This window comes from Ochotona princeps, chromosome 1 (assembly GCF_030435755.1).
Source record: "Ochotona princeps isolate mOchPri1 chromosome 1, mOchPri1.hap1, whole genome shotgun sequence".
Lineage (NCBI taxonomy): Eukaryota > Metazoa > Chordata > Mammalia > Lagomorpha > Ochotonidae > Ochotona > Ochotona princeps.
Window position 1 is genome coordinate 15367981 of NC_080832.1, and position 19842 is coordinate 15387822.

At 42.1% G+C, this 19842-nt stretch overlaps 1 protein-coding gene across 3 annotated transcripts in view; it reads right to left on the bottom strand.

The window, feature by feature from the left end:
• The window catches only part of PCMT1 (protein-L-isoaspartate (D-aspartate) O-methyltransferase), a 42860-nt gene that overhangs the window by 13048 nt on the left and 9970 nt on the right, over nucleotides 1-19842 (bottom strand). For all 3 annotated transcript variants that reach the window (XM_058665779.1, XM_058665842.1, XM_058665901.1), the window contains exons 2-4: nucleotides 18105-18209; nucleotides 16888-16919; nucleotides 3529-3633 (exon numbers count right to left, since the gene is read on the bottom strand). In XM_058665779.1, the coding sequence (XP_058521762.1) occupies nucleotides 3529-3633; nucleotides 16888-16919; nucleotides 18105-18209 (242 nt within the window). The remainder of the gene's footprint in view (nucleotides 1-3528; nucleotides 3634-16887; nucleotides 16920-18104; nucleotides 18210-19842) is intronic.

Below are 19842 nucleotides of genomic sequence, written 5' to 3' on the forward strand. Positions count from 1 at the left end.
CTGAGGCTGGGGTTTGGCCTGGTGAGAATTACTGAGGGTTACCCCAACTAGGCTGCAGTTTTTGTTGGTGTGCGTGAGGACTGTGTGGTGGGCAGGAATGGACTGGGGACAGAACTGACCAGGTGACTGCAACCACCAGTGTGTGTGTTTGCTAATATGGGTGATGGACTGAGCCAGACCCCACACAGCCTGGCATACACAGGAGTCAGGTCTGGGGTCACCTCTGGTGAGGTTTCTTTGGGGACCCTCCAAACAGGACCATTGGACTCAAAACTCCAACCACGGGGAAAATCACAGATTCTGTGGTCTGACCGTGGAGTGAGTGCGTGAGAATTGGGTCTCCTCAGATGCAATGGACAGCATGCCCAGATGCACATGGGAAACATGACAACCAGTTTATTGAGGCCTGCAGAGGCTGTCTAGTAGTATAAAGGACAGAACAGATAGGACAGCTGGGCAAGAGGAGGCCTAAGGTGGACCAGGTCAGCTAGCAGACCTTGGAAGGATTTCCTCAACGCTTGAACAACAAAATCAACAGCATCTCAGGACTACTGAAAGCACTTAAGCAGCACCCTTGGAACATGCTCCACATCAGGGACCCTGGGATGACATCAGGTGGCTGTCCCCCAGTCCCAGGTGCTGATGTGGTTGGTCTGCTGGGAGCGGTCCTCTTCCCCTTCTACCCACATTCCCCAGATACAGGAAGAAAAAAGGAGATTGGAGGCAGTTGTCTAATCCACTTCCCCCATTCATCGACCCTCCCCACCCTAATCAGTGGTTTACATGAGCATGCATCCTTCTTAACCACCAAAAGAAAAGAAACACTACTTTTAAAAAAAGAATACAAAAATTTCATCTAAAAATGTAACTTTAAATATTAAAATATTACATAAAATATTTTATTTTATAAATGCCTAAACCTGTTTCTACTGCTTTAACTAGAAAAACACAAAAAGGACCCACCCAAAAGTTCGACCAAATTTACCAAAAAAGGCTATGAAGTCAGACTACCACGGTTCACATTTAAGCTGCATAACTTAGTTTAAACTGTTTGACTTTGTAGTTGTATACGCTAACTTCTCTTCCTATGGACTTCACTCCTCATCCACAAAATACAGGTGGAAAATGGCATACATCCCCTAAAGAATATGAAGATTAAATAGAAAACATAAAGCACCTGAAACGCTATCACATGGGAAACATTTGAAAAACATAAAAACCCAGAAATCTAATCATCGTTTTAATTTTTTTCACTATTAAAAGATTCATTTATTTGGAAACAGTAAATGTTCTTCAAAAACCAAAAACATGTCAATTATAAAGAAATTGTCATTACTTAAACATTATGCATTTTAAAAACATTTGTTCATGTATCTATCTAATAGGCAGACAAGGACACATGGAAAGACGGAGAGGTCGTCCGTGTGCTGGCACACTCCCCAGATGGCTGCAGCAGACAGGCTCAGCCAGCCCAAAGGCAGCAGCAGGCACTCCAGTACCCCAGGGTCTAGGCTCGACACCTGCCTCTGTTTCCTCCTGCTGCAGACCAGGAAGCCAACATTGATGGCTCAAATACATGGATCCTTGTCTCTCAAGTGAGACCCCTGGTTTGAGGTTTCAGTTCCTGGCCTTGGTCCAACCCCAGCCACTGCAATCCTTCGGGAAAAATGAGTGCATAAGAGCTCTCTCTTCTGAAACAAATAACTAAATAAATACATTTTTTAAACCCTTGCCATTCATTATTGAGAACCTGAAATTTGCAAAACAAGCAAAGCTTCTGGAAATAAGCATGTGAGCCCTTTATACGTGCCAGATGCGGTTCTCTATGTAGGGACACAATCATGTAAGGAATTAGCTCACTCCTGTCTCTGCAGAGCTTTGATTCTAGAGCATCTGCTGGCTGAACACTGGCAGCAAGGGACAATGGTTCTAGATGGATCCCCAAATCCCTACTCAATTAGACCAGAACCTTTCAATGGGGCTTCCAGACACACAATTTCTTGCAATTACCTGACTGACTTACCTGAGTAAAAGTGAACCTATTCTCCAAGCTGCTTAAGTGGGTCCCCTGCTTCTACCCTGCAGAATCCTCTATCCCTGGTACTAAGAACTGGAGAATAAAGAGTGCTTTTCTTAAGATTTATTTTTATTGGAAAGTCAGATATACAGAGAGGAGGAAAGAGAGGAAGATCTTCCATCCGATGATTCACTCCCCAAGTGACTACAACAGCCAGCGCTGTGCCAATCTGAAGCCAAAAGCCAGGAGCCTCCTCCAGGTCTCCCATGCGGGTGCAGGGTCCCAAATCTTTGGGCTGTCCTCGACTGCTTTCCCAGGCCACAAGCAGGAAGCTGGATGCGAAGTGGAGCTGCCGGGATTAGAACCGGCGTCCACATGGGATCCCAGCAGGTTCAAGGGGAAGACTTTAGCTGCTAGGCCACCGTGCCGGGCCCATGAGTGTTTTTCAAAAAGCCCTTTTCTGCCTAGCAGTTAAGCCACTGGTTAAGACAATCATGTCCCACACTGGAGTGCCCAGGTTCAATTACTGGCACACCTTGGGAGACAGTGGCAATGGCTCAAGCAAGTTGCCACCCACATGGGAAAACTGAATTGAGTTCCTAGCTCCCAGAATCAGGCTGGTCCACCCCAGGCATTTGGATAGGGAAAGGGCTAGCAGGAGTTCTCCATGCTTCTCAAATAACTTTAAAAACATGTTTAACTAAAACATAACAACAATAATAAAGCACTCCCTTCATTGCTAATAAGCCTGCAGGAGTGTGGACAAACTGGGCTTCATTCTATTCTGGCATGCCAAATGAAAACTTGGAAGAAGATACTTTGGGAGTATTATCTTGGGGTCACAAGGGCACAGCTTGTCTGATAATAATGCAAAATGGTAGAAGGAAGTAAAGCCGGACCAAGAATCAAAGAGAAAGCCACTGTCAGTAACAACGCCTGGACGTCTTCCAAACCTGCCAGACAAGAGACCAGCTGTGCCAGCAGACTTTTCCATTAATATAAACCAAATATATCACCTGCCAGTTGGGGCTGAGTGCTCTGTCACCTGTGACAACAACAAAATTCTAAGTGATGGAGTGGCCAGGTGTTGTCAAGAGCAAATTCTGCTGCTTGTGATGCCAGCACCCCCTTGCAGAGAGCCAGCTGCAGCCCTGGCTACTTCATACACTTCAACCCAGCTCCTGGCTGTACCTAAGCAGCGGAGGAGGATGGCTCCAGTAGCAAGTTCCTCCACCCACCACCCCAGCTGCCGCAGCCATTTGGGCAATCAATCAGCAGACAGCAGCTTTCTCTCTCTGTCTCTGTGACTCGTCTTTTCAAATAATTAAACAAATGAATCTTACAAAAATAAAAAAAAAACCCTAACTCATGCATCTGTCTACTGCTACCTTAACCAAAAAATAAATAAAAATAAAGCAAACTCAAAAGCCATCAAAACCACTATTGAACATTATACAGCCAAATCACAGCATATGCTTATGTTGGGGGTAGAATAAAAATAAAGTTCTTACCATACGTGCAAAACATGCAGTAAGGATTCCACTTCCAGATCCTACATCAAGAGCTTTAGCTCCTTCATGTAGCTGATCAAATAGAAGTTCTAGTGCGTATGCATGCTGCCAAAAAAACAGAAACCAAATGTTCACTTTTTCAAAACTCTCAGGTAAACATACCACGGCATATAACTAAATTCACCAACTTTCTCCCAATATTTTTCTATTGTCAGCTAAACAGTGAAAACATGTTATAAATGCATATATATATATATATTTACATGTATTTGCATCTATAAATTACATAAGAAAACTTCCATTATTTAATCAGAATTCTTACATTTGGGTAAAGAATTTAGGAAAAAATTCTCAGTAATTTTAGACTTTGTATGTGGAATTTTAAAGTTGAGTTAAAATTCACACAAAAGGATTCACAGTCAAAGCCCCAACCCACTCCAATCCCTAGGCGTCCAGTTTCACTCCCTAACGTAGGCAACCAAAGTTACCAGTTTCTTCTGGCTCCTTCCAAAACATTCCTTCTATGCATGTATGAGCAAATATATATGCATGCTTAACATATTATACTTTGAAAGACCTTTCATATCAATACTTGCTTGCTCATTCATTTTTATGCCTGAGGAATATATCCTCACATGGATATATTATAACGACAAATATCACAATAACAGGTTTTTAAGTAAGCTTTAAGTCTACAACAAACAGAACTGAAATAATTTTATAAGGTATATTTGTATGACAAAAATATAATCTTTATAAAAGTCTTATAAATTATTTCTGTATAATAAATTCAAAAATTGGAACTGAAAGAGCCAAGGAATACACATTATTAATAAATTATAAACAAAATCAGTTTATGCTTTGGACCAAATGAAGAAATAAAGATTTCCCTACTCCATCCTCTTTATAAACTTAAATTTTAGTATTTCTCAAAATAGAAGATTGAAACTAACAAATACCATCTCAAAAGCGATCCTTACATGTCTAGTATTTTCACTATTAAAATCATCAAATCTAGGGGCTGGCACAGTGGCTCAGCAAACTATCCACCTACAGTGCCAGCATCCCACATGTGTAAAGTTCAAGCTCCCACTGCTTCACTTTCAGCTCCCTGCCTATAATGTGGCAAAGCAAAAGAGGAGGGCTCAGGCCCTTGTACCCACATGGGAGACCCAGAAGAAGCTCCTGGCTCCTGGCTTTGGATCAGCTCAGCTCTGCCCATTACAGCCATTAGGAAAGTAAGCTAGCAAATAGAAGATCTCTCTATATACGTATCTTTTTTGTTCTCTCTCTATAAAATGCCTCTCAAATAAAAATAAATAATTTTTATGCAAATCTTTATCTTTGTCTCTCCTTATGTAACTTGCCTTTCCAATAAAAATAAATCTTAAAAAAAAAAAGGGGAAGAGGGACGGCATGGTAGCCTTAATGGCTGAAATCCTCATCTTGCATGTGCTGGGCTCCCATATGGGTGTCTGTTTGTATCCCAGCTGCTCCACTTCCCATTCAGCTCCCTGCTTGTGGCCTGGGAAAGCAGTTGAGGACAGCCTAAAAATTTGAGACCCTGCACCCATGTGGGTGACCTGAAAAAAGTTCTGGCTTCTGGCTTCAGATCAGCTCACTTCTGGCCACTGCATACTCTTGGGGAGTAAATCAGCAGATAGAAGATCTTTCTGTCTCTCCTCTCTGTTTATCTGACTTCATAATAAAAATATTTTTAAAAGGGGGGGACGGATGTGAGAGCGTTGGAAAACCAACATGATGGCTCAGTAGCTAAATCCTTGCCTAGCAAGTACACGGATCCCATATGGGTGCTAGTTCATGTCCTGGCTGCCCTACTTCCCATACAGCTCCCTACGTGTAGCCTGGGACAGCAGTAGAGGAAGGTCCAAAGCTTTGGTACCCTGAACCCACGTGGGAGAACCAGAATGAGCCCCTGACTCCTGGCTTCAGTTCTGTTTGGTTCCAGCCCTTTTAGCCACTTAGGGAATGAACCAACACTTGGAAGATCTTTCTGTCTCCTCTTCTCTCTGTAAATCTGTCTTTTGGATAGAAATAAATAAAATCTTTTTTAAAAACCACCAAATTGGGGCCCAGCACACTAACCTAGTGGCTCGCCTTGCATGTGCTGGGATTCCATATGGGCACCGGTTTGTGTCCTGGAAACCCTGCTTCCCATCCAGCTCCTGCTTGTGACCTGGTAAAGCAGTCGAGGATGGCCCAAAGCCTTGGACCCTGTACACAGGTGGGAGACCTGGAGAAAGCTCCTGGCTCCTGAATTTAGACTGACTCAGTTCCAGCTATTGTGGTCACTTGGGAAGCAGACAGAAGATCTTCCTCTGTCTCTTCCTCTCTATATATCTGACTTTCCAATAAAAATAAATAAATCTTTAAAAAAAAAGCTTTAAATCTAGTAGCAACAAACAGATTTTCTACCAGATCTAAGCTAACAAAAATATGTATCTATGAATCCACAATGATACATGCTTCATGCCAGATGACAACAGAGGGACATCATTCCCAATTTATATGCTAAAAAAATACTGAACTTAAGAAAACTGTCTTTGGATAACCATTACAGAAGTAACTGATTCAGGCGAAATCCATAAACAGATGCTGAAAACTAATGGATAGCATTTGATAGTTACATAATCACAAAGATACTTGTTTACTAATGAAGACATGTAGCTTTACAATAGAGTTCAGAGAAGCTTTTTCCGTAGTGTTGACAGCATCTTAACCTGATGTTCAAGGTTAACATCACCACTAAAGGGACATGTCTGCTGGGCATCACTTGTGGGGTAATAATAATTCCAGACAAACATACCATTCAAATTGTGCAGGAAACATCAAATCCAAATAGAACAACTTTCATAAAAATGTTATGGCCATAAAAGACAAGACTGAGGAACTGTTATTCAATCTTTCTTTAATGGCAACACGATCAGAACAATAAAATATAGATAAGGTTTGTAAACCGACTAACAATGTTGTATGCATGTTAATTTTGGTCAGATAAGAGAATGCCCTAAAATGCAAACTTAAAGAGCATCATTTTAAATATTTTAACTCTCTACATTTACAGGTAGACAGCCTAAACATTAAGATCTCAGGAAAAAAAACACATACTACATACACTTACACACACATGCATAAATGAGGAGGAGCTGAAAATAACAGAAAAAATGACAAAACAAATGTACTAAAACACTCTCTGGAGGACACAGGTAATGAACACATGAAAACCACACTACTCTTATTACCATTTCTTAAAGTACATATTTTTATCATCAGAAACCAGCAATGTCAAATGAAGGAATAGGAATTCTCTACTGTGCAAAATTAATCTAGGTCATAAAAGCCAGAATGCTAGCTACCCTGGGCAGGGGCCAACTAGGAAAGAGGAGGCGCGAACCTTCTGAAGCACTTTGTTCCACAAAGTACCTGATCTGAGCACTGGCTATACATATGCCCATGTATATAATTCCTGACATTTGAATGTTTGTGTGCTTTCCTGTGTATATGTCATAACAATAAAACTTTTTTAATTTTTAAAACTTCTATTTGAAAGGCAGAGCAACAGAGGAAGACAGATTTTCCCATCTATTGGTGCATTCCCCAAAAGCCCAGGGCCAGGCTGGAGTCAGGAGCCAGGGATTCCATCTGGATCTCCCATCTTGGGGACAGGGATCCAAGTACTTTAGCTTTGGTCACTGCCTTCTGTCTTCCAGGTGCACATTAACAGGATGCTGGAATCAGAAGTAAAGCCAAGACTTGAACTTAGACACTACAAAACGGGATGAAACATCCCAGTGTCTTCAGTAAAATCTATTACTTAAACTACTTACTTACATTTATCAGTCTAAAAGGCGAAGAAACAGAGAAATTTCCTTTCCATCCATTCACTCAATAGTAAAGGCTGGGTCAGCGTGAAGCCAGGAGCCAGAGAGTTCATGTGGGCCTCCCACATGGGTGGCAGGAACTCAGCTCTAGAGTCATCGCCTGCTGCCTGCCAGGGTGTACCTTAGCAGGAAGCTAGTTTGCAGTCTGACGGGTACTCAAACTCAGATGTCCAATACAGGATTGAAGCAGTCCATACGGTGACTGAAGCACTATGCCAAATACCCAACTCACCGAGCACTGTCTTAATCACTGTACCAAATGCTCATCCCTCAATGTTTAGAGGCTATTTTAATCTCTAAAATTTCTATGTATTATATAACCTGTGAGGTGAAGCAACAAGACCTTGCTGTTAGGAACTGTTTTTTTTTGGGAAAAAAATGTCTCTTCAGGAGCAAATTCAACATCAAAACACTCACATTCAGAATATAGAAAATTCTATAGGACAAATGGTTTTTGTCAATAATCAAAGGCCCTTTAAAATGAGGAGTCTATTAGAATTAAAAGCTTATGAATACAATATATGAACACTATTTTGATATTGATTTAAACAAATTAAAAACTGTTCAAAGGGGCAGGGATTTATCCCAATGGTTAAGAAGGCGCTTGGGATGCCAGCACATCATATTAGAGTGCTTGGGATCGAGACCTGGCTCTGTCCCTAATTGTAACTTCCTGCTAAGGTGTAACATGAAAGACAGCAGATAATGGGAATTCGTTACCCATAAGGGAGACCGAGACAGGATTCCTGGCTTCAGGATTTGGCCTGGCTCAACCCCAGCTGCCACAGGCATTTGGGAAATGAGCTAGACAACAGGAAATCTGTTTTTCTTTCTCTGACTCAAATAAATAGAATTTTTTTAAAACTTTTTTTTTTTTTAATGTGAAACAGGCATTCCATACAGGCACCAGGTGGAGTACTGGCTGCTCCACTTCCAGCCCTGCTTCCTACTGATGGTCTGGTAAAGCAGCAGAGGATGGTCCAAGTGCTTGGACACTCATACTCACATAGGCAACTTGAAATTCCACACTCCTGGCTCGAGACCAGCTCAGCTCCAGGCATGAGTGAACCTTCCTGGAAAGTGAACCAGAAGATGGACGATATCTCTGTCTCTCCCTCTCTCTGTAGCCCTGACTTTCCAATAAACACAAATAAATAAATCTTTTTGAAAAAATCTATGATTAGCACATTGTTGGTGGTGACTTTTAAGCGCTAAGACTGTTACATAAAGTTTCATGATACATACAATTTTGTGTTTGTGGTGTTGGAAATCTTCTATGATTCTCCACAAGACAAAGTTAAATATGTTAAGGCTATGTCTTCCTACAACACATAGAGAAAAACACCTTTAACAGATGCAGCCTCAAATAAATCAAGGGTCAGAGAATGAAATGACTTGGCTAATCTTAAAAATCTTAGTAACAGCCACTTTTTCTCCCCCTCCCCGCCCCCATTACTCTATCTCATCCCTCTCCTTTCTAAACAACTCAATTCTAAGTTGATGAAATTGAACTGAAAGAAGTGTAGAGAGAGGCTAGCAGCAATGTACAGACAAAAGTACCAGGAGCAGAGCAAGGGGGCATCTGCATTCACACGGGGTGTGGACCCAAGGCAGATGATGAAGGCTTCTGCCCAACAGGTATGGGATGTAAATAGTGGAGAAGGAGCAGCAAAAAAGACCAGCACTGACAGCAGAGGGAAACTGGCCACATACAGGAGAAGGATCAAACCAACATGTGAAGGAACAGGAGCCGAGTTCCTCACTATCCGAGAAGGGAGGTAAACATGGGGAAAACAGAAATCATGAATATATTCTAACATGAATAAGGTACACATCCTCAAAGTATCCCTCTTATAAAGTAAATATGAATTATAAATGAGTAACTCCACCATGGAGAAGTCTGTCAGATGGTACTTCAATGGGGTGAATATCTTCAAAAACAGGAAAAATTAGGGCAGATACTACGGTACAGTGAGTTAAGTCACCGACTAGGAAATTCACACCCCTTGTTGGAATGTATGGTTTGAATCTCACCTCCTCTTCCAATACAGATACCTGCTAATGCACACCCAAGTAACTACATCCTTGTCACCCATTTGGGAGATCTGGTAGAGTACTGTGCTCCTGGCTTCAGCCAATCCAACCAGGCCGATGTAGCCATTTGGGGAGTAAACCAGTGGGTGAAAGATCTCTCTTTCTCTTCCAAACGAAATTAAGCCATATGGTGAATCAAAGGTGCATGCCAGTGATGAGATAATGAGAACACAGAAACACTACCATCCTATTGCTACCAAAGAAGCATAACCTGAATATGATGATAAGGGAACATTAGACACACAACTGAATGAGCATAAACAAAAAAACAAAACAAAACAAAGAAGCCTGAATTCGTCTAGAGCCAATTGTGGCAGCGAGTGGTTAGCCAAGACATTAAGATGTTCACATCCGGGCCTGGCATGATGGCTTAGCGGCTAAAGTCCTTGCCTTGAATGCCCCGGGATCCCATATGGGTGCCAGTTCTAATCCCAGCAGCTCCACTTCCCATCCAGCTCCCTGCTTGTGGCCTGGGAAAGCAGTCGAGGACAGACCAAAGCCTTGGGACTCTGCACCCGTGTGAGAGACCTGGAAGAAGCTTCTGGATCCTGGCTTCAGATCGGTATAACATCAGCCGTTGCGCTCACATGTGAATCATCGGATGGAAGATCTTTCTCACCGGCACTCCTCCTCTATGTATATCTGACTTTCTAATAAAAAAATGTTCACATCCCACAACAGAGTGCCCAGGTTGGATTTTCAGCTCAAGCATCTAGATTTTAACTTCCGGCTAATGTATACCAAGGGCAACAGCAAATATAGCTCAGAGTAGTTCCCCTCGACCATGAGGGAAGGCTGGACTGTAATTCTGGCTCCTGGTTTCATCCTTGACCCAGAATTAGCCTGAGATATTATGGGGATTTGAACAGTGAACCATCGAACAGGAGAGTGTTCACTCATCCTCTATGTGTCTCCGTCTCTCCACTTATCAAACAAAAAATTGAAATTGCCACTGCCTAGCAGCAACACTTAAAATGACGAGCCACACTCTTGAGGGTCTGGGAAAAGCCGGAACTGCAACCGGACCCCTCACTGCCAAAAGCGGCTGCGTTTAAATCCTTATCTCCACTGTTCCTGTCCCCATTGGTCTAAGCTTTCCTCTGCCGCTTCTCCAGCCCTCTTTCCGCCACCCTTATTCCCATATTTCTTCCCGTACTTTCTGCTGCATTTCTCCGTTCTTATCCCCGTCTCCCCATACTGCTTTTACTGTTTCTGTCTGTATCCCTCTTTTCCACTTTCTCTCCGGCACCCTTCCTCCCGCCCGTCCTTCTTCACCCTTGTCACGTCTTTCTCCATCCGCCCCATCCTCTAGCTTTTTTACCGGCTACTTTTATATCATTCTCCACCAATCACTTCTCCCCGTGGGTCCACTTGGCGCTACGTGATAGGCCAGTAATCACAGCGAGGCCACTGGCCTATCCCTGTGACTTCCTGTTTACCTGCTGGCTAGACCAACTCCTCCTCCTGGCCCTGGGCCAGCAGCTATCTTGCAACGGCCCATATCAATCCCGGAGCAGATTCAGCATCCTGCTCCCCACAGAAATACTAAGGCCTTCAATCACAACTATCAGCTTTTTACAAACTTTTATCACTATAGCTAATATTTTTCTCTGTAACTCTTGCTCATCTCTTTTTAAGTCTAAATATAGTTTTTAAAATTTATTTTTATACTTATAATAGCAATTTCAAACATACAGAAAAATTAGAAATACAATGAACAAAGTTTTCTCCTAACATCAATCACCATCAGTCAATTCAGCACTTTTTACCAAACTATCAAAAAACAGACTGTAGGCATCATGACACTTTACTCCTAAATGCGCAGCATGCACCTGCCCTAAACCAGAATACCCTTCTTCACAACCACTACCACCAGCACAGCATCATCCAACATACTCACGACACCCAATTCTCTTCCATTGATACCAAAATGTCCTTCACACCTATTTTCTCCTAACAGTCAAGGTCAAGACATTGTTTTTACCAATCTATTCTCCCACTTGATTGTTCTCCAGAACACTGACTTAGAGTTCTGCCCAGTTGTCCCCACACAAATACCTCCCATTCTAGATGTGCCTATTGCCTCAGCATTAGAGTGAGATGCAAAATTCTAGCAAGAACACTGCACAGTTCCTAGCTGTGCACCTCCCACTGTGTTGCATCAAGGAAGGTCATAATGCAGGGCCATCTAACAAACAGCTACAGAAAGCTCAATTACTCAGTGAATATGGTGACCACTGACTGGGACACTCTATTTTCAAGCTGTATTTTCTCCTCATAATTACTAAGTAATACATGAAATAATTATTTGATACTACATGAATAATTTGTTCCCTAATAATTTTCTTCTGAATCATTTTAGATTCATTGATATTCTTTATTCATACACTGATGATTACAGAAATTTTAACCAATTATATCCTATCATAAATACATATAGAACATTTGTAAAAAGATCGTCCACCCGCTGGTTCATTCCCCAAGCAGCCACAATGGCCAGAGCTGAGCTGATCCGAACACAGGAGCCTCGAGCCTCTTCCGGGTCTCCCATACAGGTGCAGGGCCCCAAGGCTTTGTGCCGTCCTATACTGCTTTCCCAGGCCACAACCAAAGAACTGGAAGGGAAGTGGAGCAGCCAGGATAGGAACTGCTGCCCATGTGGGATCTCGGTGTGTGCAAGGCAAGGACTTTAGTCACTAGGCTACCACACTGGGCCTTAAATGCATACGTCTCAACAGTAAAAGGGCAACACAATTTAAAAATGGGTAAGGTATTTGAAGACATTCCTTCAAGAAAGATACACAAATAACCAATAAACGTATGCAAAGATCAACATAATTAATCATTGTGAAAATTTAAAGTAAATTCACAAGAAAATACCACTTCAATGTCATTAATAAATAATAAACACTAAAAATGTGGTAGGGCGATTAGAAGATTCAATCATTTGTAGAATTGTAAACCTGTATAGCCACTTTAGAAGAGTCTGAGAACTATTAAGCAGTTATAATACACCTGAACAAGTTCATTCCTAGATAAATACCAAAAAAAAAAAGTACACCCACACCAAAACTTGTATATATTATTTAGAAAAGGTAGTAATAATCCAAATGTTCAACAGCTGACACAGTATATCCACACAATGGAATATTATTTAGCCATAAAAAGGAATGAAGTGCTGACTTACACGCATAGACTTGAAAAAAGAAAGCTAAATTCTAAATGCCAATCAGAAAAGGCCAGGGGCTTGCATCATGACATGGCAGGTACAGCTACTACCTGCAATTACCTCCTTCCACATGGGTGCCAGTTAGCGTCCCAGATGCTCCATTTCTGTTCCAGCTCCCTGCTAATGGCCTGGACAAACCATAGAAGAGGGGCCAAGTGCTTGGGTCCCGGTACCCACGTGGGAAACCAAGTGGAAACTAGTGGCTCCAGACTTTGGCCTGGCCAAGCCCTGGCCACTATAGTCATTTAGAAAGCAGCCATTAAGAAAGTGAACTACCAGGGGCCCAAAGCGAGGGCTCAGAGGCACCAGGATCCCATATGGGCACCAGTTCTAATCCTGGCCACTCCACTTCCCATTCAGCTCTCTACTTAGTCCTAGGAAAGCAACAGAGGTTAGCCCAACGCCTTGGAATCCTGTACCCACATAGAAGACCCAGAAGCAGCTCAGATCAGCTCAGCTCTGGCCATTGCAGCTATCTGAGGAGTGAACCAGCAAATGGAAGATAATGCTGGCATTCAATAAAGATTCCAGTTTCAGTCCCAGCTGTCCCATTTCCAATCCAGCGCCCTGTTAATGAATCTGGGAAAGCAGAAGAGAATGGCCCAAACACCTGGCTTCTGTACCACATAGGAGACCAGGAGGAAGCTCCTGGTTCCTGGCTTCAGCTCTCTGGTCATGTGGGGAGAACCAATAGATGAAAATGTTTTGCCTCCTTCTCTGTCTTTCATATATACCCACACTTGCTCTGTGTGTGTGTGTAACTCTGCCCTTCAAATAAATAACAAAATCTAAAAAAAAAAAAAGTTTCATTTCTTTCAAAGGCACAGAAGCAGAAAGAATCCACCCATTGGTTTCCTCCTCAGGCGCCCACGGCAGCCAGGGACAGGTCAGGCCTAAGCCAGGAGTCAGGCACAGAACCTAGGCTTCCCACACAGGTGGCAAGGGCCCAGGCACTTGAGCCATCACCTGCAGTCCCCCAGTGTGTGAACTAGCATGAAGCTGAATCACATTTGCAGGAGCCAGGACTGGAAAGAAGGCACCTGAACAGGGTGTGCAGCATCCCAAGCAGCACCTCAGCCACCAGGCCAAATACGCAACAGCATAATTTCTTACTCATTAATTTAATTAAATGGGTAAAGTATAAAAAAGCAACTACTATTCCATGGTAAACAAACAAAACGAGATAACAGCTAAAGTGTAAAAAGCAGTAAGAAAAAAGCCTCAAAAATCAGATTTTATTTCTATTCCTGCACTTCCAATCATCTAATTCCCTGCCTTAGAAAAATTTAGCTTTAGTTTCTCTAGGAAAATTACATACGTATGTGCATCTATTCGGCTTTCATGTTCTACAGATCACTCTAAATATCCTCCACATCCTACTTTAAGTACTGTTTCTTGAAGATCTTCCCTTATTCATACTTTTAGCCCTTCCTCATTTAACAGCTACACAACACTTCACTAGAAGGATGTATTCTAAACTACTGTTAGTAGATTATTATTGGTTATTGCTACATTCTTCTATTACAAATAATGTGCCAATGAACAACTTCACTCACGAGATTTTTCACTTGTACAATATAGAGTAAATACCTTGAAATTAAAATTGGGGCTCTAGGATAGGTGATTGGCAAAATGGTTAATCCATCATTTGGGATATCCACAAACACTGAAACACCTGGTTCAAGTCCACTTCCAGTCCAGCTTCCTGGTAATACACCCTGGGAGGCAACAGGTAATGGCTCAAATAACTGACCACATAAGTGGGAGACCTAAATTGGGTTCCCGGTTCGTGGTCTCAACCTGGTCTGGCCCTGGCTCTCGAGGGCATTGGAAGAGTGAACCAGTAGACACAAGAACACTTTGAGTGGCACCAGCTCTAACTTCAGCAGCCCCCACTTTTATTTTTATTGTCAGATACACAGAGAGGAGGACAGAGAGCGAAGAAGATCTTCCGTCTATTGATTCACTGTCCAAGTAACCGCATTGGGCGGTGCTGTGCCAATCCGAAGCCAGGAGCCAAGAGCCTCTTCCGGGTCTCTCACACAGGTGCAGGGCCCCAAGGCTTTGGGTTGTCCTCGACTGCTTTCCCAGGCCACAAGCAGGGAGCTGGATGGGAAGTGCTGGGATTAGAACCGGCGCCCTTATGGGATCCTGGGCGTGTTCAAGGGGAGGACTTTAGCTGCTAAGCCATCATGCCGGGCCCTTTTTTTTTTCAAGGATTTATTTTATTTTTATCAGAAAGTCTGATATACAGAGAGGACAAGAGACAGAAAGGAAGATCTTCCATCTGCTGATTCACTCTGCAAGCAACTACAATAGCCAGAGCTGAGCCGATTTGAAGCCAGGAGTCAAGAGCTTCTTCTGGTCAGCCAACAACACTGACCCCACACCTGCCAAAATAATCTTGTCCTTTTCTCATTTTCCTCTGACTTACCAGTGTCTTACTTATTAACGTAAGGAATACACATATATTATCTATGCATATACCTATACATACTGAAATATGTCCTACAATGTCATTTGTGTTACCAATACTTCTCGTTGACAAGAATGGCAGGTTAAGCTGCTTCCACGGACAGCTGTATCCTGCACCAAGAGGCCTAGATTTGCATCCAGGCTCCATTTGGACCCAGCTTCCTGCTAGTGTATGCTGGGAGGCAAGAGATCCTGACACAAGTGTGTGGCTCCTACCACACCCATGGGAGACGGGAGATCAGGTGGAACCATGGGCTTGTGCTTCAGCCTGGCCCAGACCCTGGCTCCAGCAGACACTTGGGAGTAAACCTGAGGGCAAACATCAGTCCTCCCACTCGCCCTCATTCTCTCTCTACCTTTCCTCCCTGTCGCACTACCTTTCAAGTATTTCCATAAATAATGAAAAAATACAAACAAGTATTTCCCTCAGTTTGTCTTCCTTTATTTTTGCTTGTAATATTTTTCTTACTACAAAAATCCCAGGGCCTGGGACCATGGCCTAGCGGCTAGTCCTCGCCTCGAACACACTGGGATCCCATATGGATGCCGGTTCTAATCCTGATTGCCCCGCTTCCCATCCAGCTCACTGCCTGTGGCCTGGGAAAGCAGTCGAGGACGGCCCAAAACCTTGGAACCCTGCACCTGCATGGGAGACCTGGAGAAGGCTCTGGGCTCCTGGCTTCAGATTGGCACAGCACTGGCCATTGCGGTCACTTGGGGAGTGAATCATCAGACGGAGGATCTTCCTCTCTGTCTCTCCTCCTCTCTGTATATTTGACTTTGCAATAAAAATAAAATAAATATTTTTTTAAAAATCCCAAACTTTTATCATGCAAAACAGCAAATTTATGTTACAGTTTTTGTGTTTTTTTTATGCCTTAAAGAAGTCTCCTATTTCTTCTTTTAATATAATTATCAATTGACTATAAATAAATGGGCAAAACTTACTTACAGTAAATTTTATATATGAGCTTTTGCAACTCCAAATATTTGCAGAGAATTTGAAAAGCCATTGTTCTCTCCAGCTAAATCCAACACAGTCTTCATTCAAATAACTGACATTTAGAACACAAGAAAATTCTCAACAGATTAAAAGCGCTAGATCACTGCAAACAGGTCCTCCAAGGTCATGATTTTACAGCTCTTAGACTTAACTTCCCAAATAAACTGTAAAATGTTTAACTCCAGATTTTTTTTGTTGTGGCTGTTAATTTATTTATTTGAAAGAATTACAGAGGGAGAAACAGTGAGAGCAATCTTCCATCTGCTTTTCACTCCCTAAATGGCCATCACTCTCTCAGGGTTGGACCAGGTCCAAGCCAGGAGCCAGGAGCTTCCTCTGAGTCTCCCCCATGTATGTAGTTGTAGGAGCCCAAACACTTGGGCCATCTCCCACTGTTTTCCCAAGTGCTTTATAGGGAAGATGGATCAGCAGTGGAGCAGCTGGGACTCAATCAGTGCCCACATGGGATCCCTGCATTTGAAGAAGTGAATTTAATGGCTACGCCACCATGCCAGTCCCAACTTGAGATTTCTATAATATGTCCATTATGCTACTTTAAATTCTCCCCTTAATTCGTCACTTTTTTTTTTTATTGAAGAAGTTGCTCATAGAGAAAATACAATCCATTTACAACAAAATGAACCAAACTAACTTACCATGTGTGGAGCACTGATTGTTGCTTGGAAACCTGCAAAACAAGAGACTACTGATACATTCTGCCACAAAACACCAAATATTTCACATAATTCTGGTTCTAACGCCCATACACTATTTTCCTAATGATCCCTTTTTATTTTTATGATTTCAAGATGTACACTAGCTAACATGAGAACACAGAATCACGCCAAGGGCTAACATGCTCATCTCAAACAGTCCCAGGACTTCCAGAAATGCCCTCTGTACACTTAGTTAAGAAATGAGGGACTACAAAAAGTATTAGATTTTTTTGCATTTTTTCTTCAGATTTATAAAAAGAAAATAAGCTTTTAAATATATTAAAAATATTCAAAATCTTTGTAAAATTAAGTTGTTTCACATTTCCAACAACTTCAAAAGAACTTTCTGTGAACTTGAGCAAGTGACAATTAAAGCAGCTTCTGAGAGTAATGACCTACTTCCATCTAGCCTTTATCACCGATGCTAACTCACACAGTCCTCTCCTGGCTTTGAACTCCTACTTTGCTCCAGTGCTACGTCTCACAAAGTCTTTACCTGTTTCTGCCTCTGAAGCAGTTTTCACTGAGCACTGGGAGCAGGTGCCTTCGGGGTTCAGAAGTCCCTCAGGATCTTCTCTGCTGACTGACAGAGTACTTCCAGAGAGGACCGCATGGCAGCCCGTGCCGATGGCATGCTGAGGCCCTTCTAAGCCTCAAAGGCGCCCACTGCCAAGGCTCAGCAGTTAAGCAAAACCTGCTTCAGGAGAGGGAGGCAAAGGTAGACATTTCTAGATACAAACACAACCCAAAAAAATCAGGGCCAGTGAAGTAGAAAAATCAACAACAATTACATTCTTTTCCTTTAAATATTTAGAAAATTCGTGGCTTCCCAAAAAAGTCAGCAGAAAGGCCTGGAAAGAAAACTCAGCCCTCACCTACAACCAAGTATTGATTAAAAGTCCTGCTTTTTATTAAAATATTCTCTACGAGTTTTTTTTCTTTTATTAATCATTACATGTATTACAAGCCATGTGAGAAACAGATAAAGATACATCATCTCAGTAAAATGGATACGCCTGGGATTATGAAACTTACTGAGTCATAACATTCAAATTAGCAAGGCAATAAGAAATAAACATGTGTCCCAGTCCTTTTCCACTTACAAAAATAATAGTAAAAGAGAAAAATTCTCACATTTTCAGAAATTTAAAGCTTACCTATTGATTGTGGAGAATCCATATAAGGGTTACATTTTGCATAGTGGGAGCGATCTGTAGCCAGCATAACTTCAAATACTTTATCTGTCTTTATGATACCATTTTCTGAAATGAATAAGGGAAATCTTTTACTCAGGGAATGACAGGATCAAATAAATGCATCTTAGAATAATTATCCTAGCTACGCTACAGAGACTGGAATGAAAGAAAGCAAGATAAAGTATTCACAACACAAGTTAATACCAACATTACAGCTTCAGTGATGATAGCAGGAATGGAGGAAAGTGGAAGGATTCGTGTGCCTTCCATCGGGAAGCTCCACCTGATTCACTGTGCTTGGCAACAAGAGTGGGTGCAACAGGAGGAATGCCTGAGCTGCTGATCCCATCCACTGCTTTGAAAATTCCTCAACAAGGGTAAGAAATCAGGAAAACAAGTTATTCAGAGGCTAAATATCACAGAAACTGTCTGGGACTTGCAAGTTCAAAGCAATGGTCATAAAGAAGGAGTTTGAAAACCTGTGGGTTTTAAAGGTGCCAAGATCATTCAACAAAATTGTGGTTTTTTTACTGTTTTTTTTTTTTTTTCAACAAATAGTGTTAGGACAAATGGATGGCCACATGTGAAAAAATGAAGTTCAATGCTTAACTCGTACTGTGTGCAAAAATCATTCAACAATGATCAAAGACTTAAATATAATATTGTGGCAGCAGTTAATAGCTCAAGTACCTGAGACCCTGTCACCCACATGGGAGACCCAGATGGACTGCCTGACGCTGTCTAAAGTCTGGCTCATTCCCTGGCTTTTGGGACCGTCTGGGGAATGAACCAACAGATGGAAGATATCTGTCTCTGCTATTCTTTGCCTTTTAATAAAAAAACTTTTTAAAAGATGTAAGAAGACCCACATGATAGCCTAGTGCATAAAGTCCTTGCCTTGCATGCACCAGGATCCTATATGGATGCTGGTTCTAATCCTGCTTGCTTCCCATCCAGGTTCCTGCTTGTGGCCTGGGAAAGCAGTTGAGGACAGCCCAAAGCCTTGGCACTCGGCACCCATGTAGGAGACCCAGAAAAAGCTCCTGGCTCCTGGCTTCGGATCAGCTCAGCTCCAGCCTTTGGGATAACTGGAGAGAGAACCAGTAGATGGAAAATCTTTCTTTCTGTCCCTCCTTTTCTCTGTAGATCTGTCTTTCCAATCAAGATTAAAAAATCTAATAAAACACAAAAAAAAACAAAATATGACCCTCTGTCACATCAAAGTGCCTGGGTTTGCTGCCAGGTTCCAGCTCCAGATTCTAGCTTCCAGCTAATCAAAACCCTGGGAGGCAATGGGAATGGTCTAACAATAAAGTTCCTACCATCCACATGAGAGATCGATTAAATTTTATTTTTTATGATATTTACATAGTTGATGGGGGTGGGAAGGGTTGAGTATGTGAGAAAGGTGGGCAAGACCATTCTTTTACACATTTTTTTCTTCCTGTATCTAACTGGAACTATCCCCACTTTTGGAAGCACCAAGAGAATAAACCACTGGATGAGAGATTTCTCTATTTCTCTGCCGTTCAACCTGTAAAATTAAATACACACACACACACTTTCTTTGATTCTTTTCTTATTCCACAGGTGTAGAAACCTATGACATTAACTAAAATTACTAAGTGACTCAGAAATATACTAAAAAGCTAATATGGAGTAGGCACAGAGGCTAACGGATTAAGCTGCCAGTATTCCA